This window comes from Apus apus, chromosome 13, assembly GCF_020740795.1.
Source record: "Apus apus isolate bApuApu2 chromosome 13, bApuApu2.pri.cur, whole genome shotgun sequence".
Taxonomy (NCBI): Eukaryota; Metazoa; Chordata; class Aves; order Apodiformes; family Apodidae; genus Apus; species Apus apus.
Genome location: NC_067294.1, coordinates 4,881,786 through 4,891,631, shown reverse-complemented (window position 1 = coordinate 4,891,631; position 9,846 = coordinate 4,881,786). Strand labels below are relative to the sequence as shown.

At 42.6% G+C, this 9,846-nt stretch overlaps 1 protein-coding gene across 4 annotated transcripts in view; it reads left to right on the top strand.

Annotated features, from left to right (window-relative positions):
* Positions 1–700: 700 nt before the first annotated feature.
* Positions 701–9,846, top strand: part of MAPK9 (mitogen-activated protein kinase 9) — a 28,882-nt gene continuing 19,736 nt past the window's right edge. For all 4 annotated transcript variants that reach the window (XM_051631367.1, XM_051631371.1, XM_051631368.1 and 1 more), the window contains exons 1-3: positions 701–799; positions 5,105–5,279; positions 9,577–9,706. In XM_051631367.1, the coding sequence (XP_051487327.1) occupies positions 5,158–5,279; positions 9,577–9,706 (252 nt within the window). In that variant the 5' untranslated portion in view covers positions 701–799; positions 5,105–5,157. The remainder of the gene's footprint in view (positions 800–5,104; positions 5,280–9,576; positions 9,707–9,846) is intronic.

Below are 9,846 nucleotides of genomic sequence, written 5' to 3'. Positions count from 1 at the left end.
AATCACAAACTGCTGTTGGTCTTAGGAGAGGTGGGGAAATACTTTGCACTTATTTTTAGGCAGCAACTGTTTGAGAGAACAAGCAGTGCTGATGTCCAGGCAGATGGTGTGCTCGTGCGTGGCTTGTGATTTTTGAGTGAGGTCAAAAATAGCCGGGCTACCTGGGGGAGGAATGAATCCCTCGGGACCATCCCCCTGGAACAGCCCTGTGGGGCCCGTGCCCCGCTCCCCAGGGCCGCTGCAGACCCAGCTGGTCAGGGCTGCGCGACTTTGCAGTGAGCCTGGTGCCCCCGGGCAGGGCTGCGCGGTGCCGGGGCGCTTTGCTGCGGCGCCCTGAGGGCTTCCCGCGCGGCAGGCGGTCACCTCACGGGACGGCTGCCGGGAACGGACCGCGCCAGCGCCCAGCGAGGACGGACGCCACAGCCGCCCCTGCGGAGGCAGCGCTGGGAGGTGACATCACAAGCGCGGGGAGGCGCTGGCGCCCACCACGGCCTCGCCCGGGGGCCGGGGCCGCGCCCGGATTGGCCCGCACGGCCCTGTCGCCACTGCAGTCCTTCAACGCCCTCCCTTATATAGCAGATGGTAGGTCCCGCCTGCGGAGCCCGATTGGTTGATCTTGGCTGACAGAGCGCTGCGATTGGTCCGAGCGGCTGTCTGTCAGCGCGCGCAGGCCTGGCGCGGCCCGTGCGGAGCACCGGGAGGCCATTGTGGCTGGGGCCGCTGCGGGCGCCGCAGGAGGAGGTGGCGGCCCGGCAGCGCCGCGGCCCGTCCCGCCGGAGCCCGACCGAGGGAGCAGACGGTGAGAGAGGCCGCCGCGAGGGAGGCCCGGCGGGTGGTGCGGCCGGAGCCGCAGCGGGGCGAGCTCCCGGCCGCGGTGCTGGCGCTGTGGCGACCGGAGTGCCCGGCTTCTCCTGCGGGCCCCGCCCGCCGAGGCGCGGGCAGAGCGCGGGCTTCCTCGGGTGTCGCTGCCGCGGCCGAGCGGGGAAGGAGGGAGGCGGGGAGAGCGACAGAGCGGGTGGGGGGGCCCTTCCTCCTCCGCACCTGCCTTGGGGGCTGCCCCGGCCGAGCCCCCTGCCCTTCCCGTGCCGCAGGGCCGGTCCCGCTCCGCTCCGCCGCGGCGGGCGCTGCCTTCCCGCCTGCTCCCCTCCGGCTTCGTGTCCGGCCTGGCCCGGGATCGCCCGCCCGGCAGGGCCCGGGTGCCGCCCGGTGTGGCCGGGCCGGCGCTCGGCGTCCCCCGGGACCCCCGGGGCCGGAGCGGGTGTCGGGGAGCGCGGCCGAGCCGGGGAGGGGTCCCCGGGCGAGCAGGGCGAACCGGAGGCTTCTCTTGAGCCGCAGCTATTTCTCAGAAAAAAGTTTTAAAAGAGATGTAAGAAGTCTGCTCTTGCTCACGTCTAGGGCCGTTGCCTAATTTTACAACAGCGTAGCTGGTCACAGACGGTTAAACTTTCTCCTCTTTCCACTAACTCGCCATGTGAGACACATCTAGTGCTTGTCCGCAGCGTGTGTTTAACAGGTGAATGACACTGTAACAGGTAGTTGGCAAAATCGCTGGTCAGTAACAGTTCGGGGTTGCTTAAAATAACACAACTTTTCGAAGAGCTAAACAAATGCAGAGTACCTCCAAACCCTGCCCTGACCCATGGACGTTACTCAGCTGCTGCTTGGCCATGCCTGCCTTTTGTAAGGACCTACTGAAGGGCTGTGAGTAGAGGGGTAGGAAGTAGCTTGCAGTGTTTTTGTAGTTGGACTGATACCTGTTGATATATATTGCTGTCAAGATTTAAAAAAAACCCAAACAACCCAACACTATGAGATAATAGTCCTTAAAAGTGCACATCTGAATTTGAAGTGCATTTGCAAGAGTGCATAAGATAATGGGGGGAGATTTTTTTGCATAGAATTTAAATATCTTTTCATATATATGTACGTTCGTTACCTTTGCATTTGCAGCAGTAGAATTCTAGTTTGAAGCTTAAAAAAAAAATATTCTAAGTTTCTTGAGGTTTGTAGGCTTCATTGTCAGTAATAACATTTCTGTAACCAAAACAACCCTGGGAGTGTGTTACCAATTGCTACAACCTGTTTGTTTCAGAAGCTTTTGACTTGAAGGTATCCAGAGGACAGATCTGGTTAATAATAAGTTGCCATTTTAATAAGTATTTTTTAGGGAATTGGCTGTTTAATACAGAATGTATGCTATAGTGCAGTTGCTTTCAGCTTCTAAACATTCTTTAGTGGAATTCCATACAACAGCTCATAAGCCTACTGATGGTAGGTTTGGTGTGTGGGTTATTTTTCTTGTTATCTTTCATGAACTACAGGTTGAAAACCACTTCTGTAAGTTTCCTGCTGCATGTGATGTGCTCAGCCAGCCTTGTGATTCTTAATTTTCCCCAGTTGTACAAGCAAGTTATATTAAAAAACCAAACCACACACTCAATTGATGTGCATCTTGCACATATACTAAAATAGAAAAGCATCTTGCAACATTATGATTCAGTAACATGTTGTTATCAGAAAGTAGAAGTGTATGTTTGCTGACCATCCCATGGCTTTTTCCTTTGCTGCTGGTCCTGTTTGTTGTAGATAGGAAGCCATAAATGAAAAATTTACTTTCAGAAATGGAAATAATACCTACTTGAGAAAAATTCCTGTACAGGAGAAGTGTGGAGTGTGTTAGCTGGAGCAATGAATCAGATTATTTCAGATAGGAGAGTAACATCTCAAGATTAAGAAATCTGTTTGCCAGATATGCTTTTTCCTTGAGCAGTGGGAAATCTGTTTTTATTTGAGACATCTTGCCCCCAAAATAAATTGTCTGTCTGAAGTCCTGTGAACAACTGCAATCCCATGGTGCTTCAATTTACATTGATGTCTGCGTCTGAAGTAATGACTGTCCTGATGCATCCAGGCAGCCCAGGTGAAAATGAGGGTTCAGCTTATGGAGAGGCGGGGTACTTTGCTGAATTGCAAAGTATGTCAGAATACATAACGCTTGTGTGTTGTGCTGCCTAATTCCCTCTTTGGGTCTTGTCTAAAGAGCTTATCCTGATCTCTAAATGATTGTTTTAAAAGATGGCTTTGTGCAGATGAGGTTCCTTAACAGGAGGGTTTCTCTAGTTCAGGGTAACTTCCTTTCCCCCTACTTTTTTATTCCTATTACTTATTCCTGTTACAGAAAATACGTCATTAACCCATCAAGAGGTATCACATAGTTCTTGTGTAACTTAACAGGTCATTAACTTGATGCCCTGCTTATGCAAAATTGATATTTTTTTGGTTTTGTTCTGTAAGCCTTTTCAGAAATAGGATCATGACCTTCCAGCCATACCTTTTTTCCAACATATGAAGATTTGCTAGAAATACCAGGGCTGCTCAGGGACTTATTGAAAAATTTTGTACCTGTGAGTCTGTGGCTTTGGAGTAATAAAAAGGGTCAGAAAGAAGAGTGGTATTTTTCCTGGGATGTAGTAGGAGAAGTGGCATCATTTTGTTCTCGTATTAGTGTGAGCTGATGGTGGAACTGCATCAGACTGTCCCTCAAAATACTGCCTATGAAACGTAATTCTCTTCTGCCCCCTTACTACTGCTGTGGTAGAGGCAAAGGTTGGTGGCTCTCATTTTCCTTTTGCTGACCCTTTATGCTTTTTGGCGTAAGCTTCTAAGAGAAAATAGAGAATAAACTTACTGTCTGAATTGCTGCTATAGATGACCAAATAGATGATCTACTTTTTGAAATGCTACTTTGATTTTGAGAAACTGGAAGGCTAAAGGGACTCCAGACTTTTCTTGAGAATCTCTTAAGACCATTACCAGTTCAGTTTAAACACAGTCTTTATTAGGATTTGTAGGTCTTCCACCTGTTTCACTTGCTGATTTCTTGGAATTCACCTGCTGGCTTAAGCCATGGAAAAGGTGCTGTTTCTCCTGCATGCACCCAGGAAGAGAGAGGTCCAAATTCTAATTCTTAGAGCAGCCAGAAGCTATTCTGTGACTATGCCCTTCTGTGCTTCTGGGTTGCTCTTGGGACTTTGTTTTGCTCTGGCTTCCAGATCTTCTACAGACCAGCAAAGAGAGAGGGAGACTCACAGCTCTTTCTTTTGTGAAGCAGCCATTGTAGAGGCCAGTGGTGGGACAGCTGCTCTGGGGGAAGATGATCTGCTTTCATTTCCTGTTTCAAGGAACACTCAACTGTGCAATTTACCCTGGGTTCTAATGACACTATTTGTCATAGTGAATGTGAAAATAAAAATGGGAGAATTTGTTAGAGACCTCTTCAGTAATTACTGAGGTAATTTTCTTGTAAGGTTTGGAGCAGGATGGGAGACCCTGGAAAACTGGAGGTCTCTACTCTCTCATTACTGCAGCACTTCAGAACTAATGAGGTTTAGTCCATTACCTTGCTCTTCAATGTAATTACCTACCTCTAATTCACTCTTGACAGATGGTTATAACTTATTCTCTATTATGGCATGAAAGTCTCTTTCAGACTAGCACAAAACTCTTTAATTCTTGTAGGACTATAAGTACACTTGCAGATGTCACAGGATGTTATGGAGTGTTTAAAATGGGAGGGAGAGTGGGTTTTGATATGTATGGATCAGGGAAAGGTTGCCTGGCAGAGGTGAGGAGGCAGAGCCCTGCTTGAAATTTCCTGCTGAACTAGGTTGAAAGGACTGTGGACTCCACAGGTTTCTGTTGTTACTTTTATCTATATTATTAGTGTTTAAAAGACATAATTTGGGGTTTTTTTTTAATATAGAAATTAACACAGTCCTAGCACATAGTAGTAATTCTAAATTGGGGTGTAGCCTTCAGGATTTGGGTATTTTTCTTTGTTTTTACAGTTGTTTACTTAGCTGCTTTTTGTTTTAGAGATTGGAGTGGAAATATGCATTTATTGAAGGCTTTGAAGTCTATAATTTTTTGCTGTCTGTCTGCAAGTGTGTTTCATTACCGGTGGTAATAAACGAAGTTGAAAGAATGTTTATTTAATGATACACTGTTGAAAAATGGCTGTGTATTAAAATATGTATGATGTTTTTTCCATCTTGTCAGCCTGAAATTAGTGAGAGATTGAACATTTGTTTTCTTTTTCTTTAAGATCTTGAAAACTTCACCAGGTCCTTGAGAGAGAAAACTACATGACACTACACCATGAGTGACAGTAAATGTGATAGTCAGTTTTACAGTGTTCAAGTTGCAGATTCAACATTCACTGTACTAAAACGGTACCAGCAATTGAAGCCCATAGGATCAGGGGCACAGGGCATTGTTTGGTGAGTAATAAATGCTTTATTTACATTTTAAAAGATAAGAATACAAAACAAAATTTGAATGTATTCCTGGTAGAGCTGCCAGAATGTAAAACACTGATGATAATTTCTGTCTCTTCCTACAGGGTTATGGACTAAATAAATTCTAAAACACCTGCTTGCTGTAGTTTGTGTGCAAACCTATTTTGTTTTGGTTTTAGGGGAAAATGAATATTTGGATAACTGCGTAGATTAAAATGGTTAAAAATTTCCTTCTGGTTAACCACTTTATTTCTGTTTCTAGTTCTCACATTCCCCATGTAGTTATGATATTGCAGTGTAAGGTATGAGGATGCGATGGAGAGATCCTGGGTTTTATTGGTTTCTTCATCATGGCCCCTTTCTCCCCCCTCTTTTATTCCCAACCACGCACGTCCCTTTCTAGGAGCTATCAATGCAGTGCCTTGCCATTAACTGGCAGGATGAGGCAAATCAGTGTCATTGTCACTCCATGGATTACCCAGAAAGGGATGCTGTGTGAGGGATTGGGCTGGCCACGTCTTCCTTGGTGTGTCACCTCAGCCTCAGCTGGCCCAGGACGTGAGAGTCATTAGTCTGATCCTGAACCTTAGTCTCTTGTTCGGCACCACACCGCTGGGCCAGCTAAAGGTAAAATCTTTCAAATGTATTTTAGACTGCAGCAATCCATTCTACACTTCTTAGTGCCAGCCCTTAGTTTGTTAGGCAAAGATTACTTGGTAACAGCAGAAATGTTTATTGATAGGATTTTACGATTCCATACACGGGAGCAAGCAGATAAGCTCAGAAGCTCTCAATATTAGACTTAACCACAACACATGGGGGACTATTCATGCAGTAAATCCAGTCTGCACTTTCTCTTAATCTATTAATTTTGCTGAATAACTGTGATGACTCTTACATTGTGAGCAATTCCTTATCCAGCACGTGCCCATGTATTTTTGGCCTTTTCATAACCACAGTACGTAATATATATAGGAAGAGAGTGCATTTTTGTGAGAACGTGCCCTTATTTTTAAATAATTTAGATACCCTTATTACCCTGCTAATAGGTGAAAAGTAAGCAAAATGAGAACACCATATTTCATTCTTTAGTGGGCTGAGAGATGAGTGGATAGGCTTACTAGATCTTGGTTATTAATTTTTGTTAACATTCAGCATAATGCTCATTTTCCAGGTAAAAATATTCTTCAAGTTATGTTTGTTCTAGGTGGCTTGCAGGAATTTAGGGTGATTGTAAGTGTTCTTCCTTTCAATAGAAGCAGTGCATTTCTAAACTTATACTAGGTATTTGCTTCAAAATGAAGTTAGGGTTGTGTTAAGGTCAATCTTCTGGGAGGAAGAAGGGATTATCTGATTTCTTGACTTGCATTGAGGAGTTGGTGTTGCTTCTGCTTAGTTTATTCCTTTGATATTAAAATGTAAAATGAATATTTTAAAAAATGCCTATTTAGGAAAAGTGATAAATGAAAGGTCCAGGAAGATGAAAAATTAACTCAGTTGTTATGTAGAAGGTATTTCTAGCTCACACTGGAAACAGGATAGGAGAGAAATCTGATACACCTTTTGTATTTATATATTGAGTGCACTTCTAGACTTTCTGCACGTCTTTGTTGCAAAGTGTTAACATGTTTGAAGTCTTATATTTAGGATGGACTAATTGCTTACACAAAATTACTCTCTTAAAATAATTTTTGTCTTCAACTTCCTGACATCTTTTTTCCTTTCTTGTCCTTGAGTTTCCTGAATTTTATAGTGAATCTGATTTTTCTGTCCCAGCAAATTTATTTTCTCCTTCAATGCAGCAAAGCCATGATCTTATAGATAGCACATATTTGTGTTGGTAACTTTCCTTATGCTTGCTGTTGAAGAAACAGTTGGAATAAGTTTGTTACTATTTGCAAATTCCTGTTTAGACACCAGGGAAAGAATTAGTGAAATGGAACTGGCAGAGCAAGAGTCTACAGAAGTAGTACATTGCAGTTCAAAACAAAGGTTTTTTGTCTTCAGAAATTATTTGTGATTTCCTCTAATTTAGGTCATAATGTTTTGTTAATAATTTCCTCATGTATGTCACATCACTACTCTTTAATATTAAATGTTTGCTCAAGAGGCAGAACAATTACAAGTGCAGTCAAGACCCTACTACAACTCACTTTGACAGTGATTCCAATTTCATCATATGGTGGGGTAGACATTGAGGTGCTTCCATTGTATCAAATGCTGAAATAATTTCTAGACATTCTGTTAGTAGCCAAGATGATGACTGGGTGGACTCTGGCAAATCTGCTTTTTAAAAATCTGTGCCTGAAACAGGTGCCATGATGAGAAAATCTCTTGAATTCAAATGAGCAGGGATGGGGAAAGAAACTTATCAGCAACAATATCCATTATTATGTTTTGTTTGCTTCTGTAAAATTACATGATATTTAGAAGTATTGTTGTGGTAGCAATACAGGTTATCTTCTGCCTTTTTTTTCTTGGTAAATTAAATACATGCATGCTCACACAGTATTTAACCCATTGGTTTTTTTTCTTCTACCAGTCTGTTTTTAATTCTTCCCCTTGGATTGTGTAGGTAACAGACAGCTCCAGGGTTTGTTTGTTGACCTCAGTCACTCCCATGTAGATGAGCAAAATAAGAGGTTCAGGTGGAGTTCCTCATACATGCTCAGGCTGAGCCTGATTTGTTAAATAACAAAGGGACACTTCCTCTACATTTGCTCCCTTGTTCACTGCCAACCTGTGATGGACTTGAACAGCTACTTCCTGCAGACCCTGTTGGTTATTGATTTTATACTAGTTCCCAGGTGTAGTTAGTCATTAACATCTGCCAAATTTTTTAACTTACGTGAAACATCTTGGTGAAGTGATTACTGAAGCATCAGTGCTTTCATATCTGGAAGGAAAATAATTTCTCCAATTGTCTGTCTCCAGTTGCCTTCCTCCCATTTTGTGTTTTGTTTGGCACAGACATAAAGGCTTTAAATCTGAAAGTGATTGAATCATTGAATAATGAGTGATGTATTGCACAGATCTAAGGTGAAAGAAATGCTAGCAAGCTTTTAGTGCAAGTGGCTCATGGATTCAAATTTGGGACATGCCTCCACAGCACATCTCATGAGTTTCTGGTGCTTTGTGGTGACATCACTTTGTTCCAGTAGTGAAAGCAGTGGTTTGGTGTTGATAAACTTCATATAATAACTTCAGTATTGTTGTTATCACAGAGGAGATGGATTTTTTTCAGGAGTACTATAATATGATGGTCCTTTTAAGTCACATTATACATATCTTGATGAGGTAGAGAAGGAGCTTAAATGTGCTTGGAAAATATATGAGAATAAGAATTGTTTTCTACACTATGGAAGTAACATTAAATGAAAATAATGAGGAAATATGTATTTAAAACTGGAACTACTTAAAGATTGATGTTCTAGAGTATTCTGTGGTATGAATTCACATATATTTTGCCAAATTGTCTGTGTTAACGATGAAGAATTTTTCCACTTTCATCTTGGATACATAGATAATTTAACTTCAGCTTCTTAGAGCTGTTAAGGCAAGTTTACACCTGCACCTCAAACTGTAGAGGGAAGGAGCAAGCACAACTGAAACCCAAGATAAAATCAGTGGTCATGTTCATTAGTGGTCATTTAGACTCTTGTATTGCCCTTGAAATCTGAGTTTTCCATATTTCTCAATTCTATGGATGTTATTTTTTTCCTAAAACCAGTAGATGAATGTAATTTTCTGCTAGGCACTACAGTTGTTTATAATTGTAAACTGCCTGCATACAGGTGAGTACTGGTGCCTGCAGAATGGATCATGGAGACATGGTTTTGATTCTTCTTTAGCAAAGAGAAATTTTTATTGCAAATCCTGTATGATTGTCAGCCAGCAGCAGTGTCCAAAAATATCCTAGATGTACAATTAGTCAATTGAAATGCTTCTTGATTTCAAATAAGCTTGAAATATTTTTAGGTCCTGCAATTTTGAATGTGAGTCTTGAGTCAACAGATTTGGTCTTAACACAGAAAGGAGGGCAGGAGGAATTCTGTTGAGTGCCAGTGGCTTCTGTTTAACCTATGTATATTTATTAAAGAATGTATGGATTTTAAAGGATGTTTGGTTTTGAAATGAAAATTAAATGTAGTTAATATAAACAGCTTAGTGGTTGTGATTTGTGTCAAATCTTGTTTTCTTTCCTCATTCTTGTCTCCCTTTTGCCCCTCTCCTCTCCCTCAGACTTCAACTTAACCTACTTATCTTTGAAACCTTCTAGTGCTGCATTTGATACAGTCCTTGGAATAAATGTTGCTGTGAAGAAGCTGAGTCGTCCTTTTCAGAATCAAACCCATGCCAAAAGGGCCTACAGAGAGCTTGTGCTTTTAAAATGTGTCAATCACAAAAATGTAAGCCTGGCTTTATATTTCTCTCCCTCATTACTGTGAATTGTCAAAACAGCTCAGGATTTGCTCTCTTATTTGCTGTTTCCAAATTAATGGAAAAATAATGAGAGACTGGAAAGTTTTGCTATAGATGATGCAGGTCT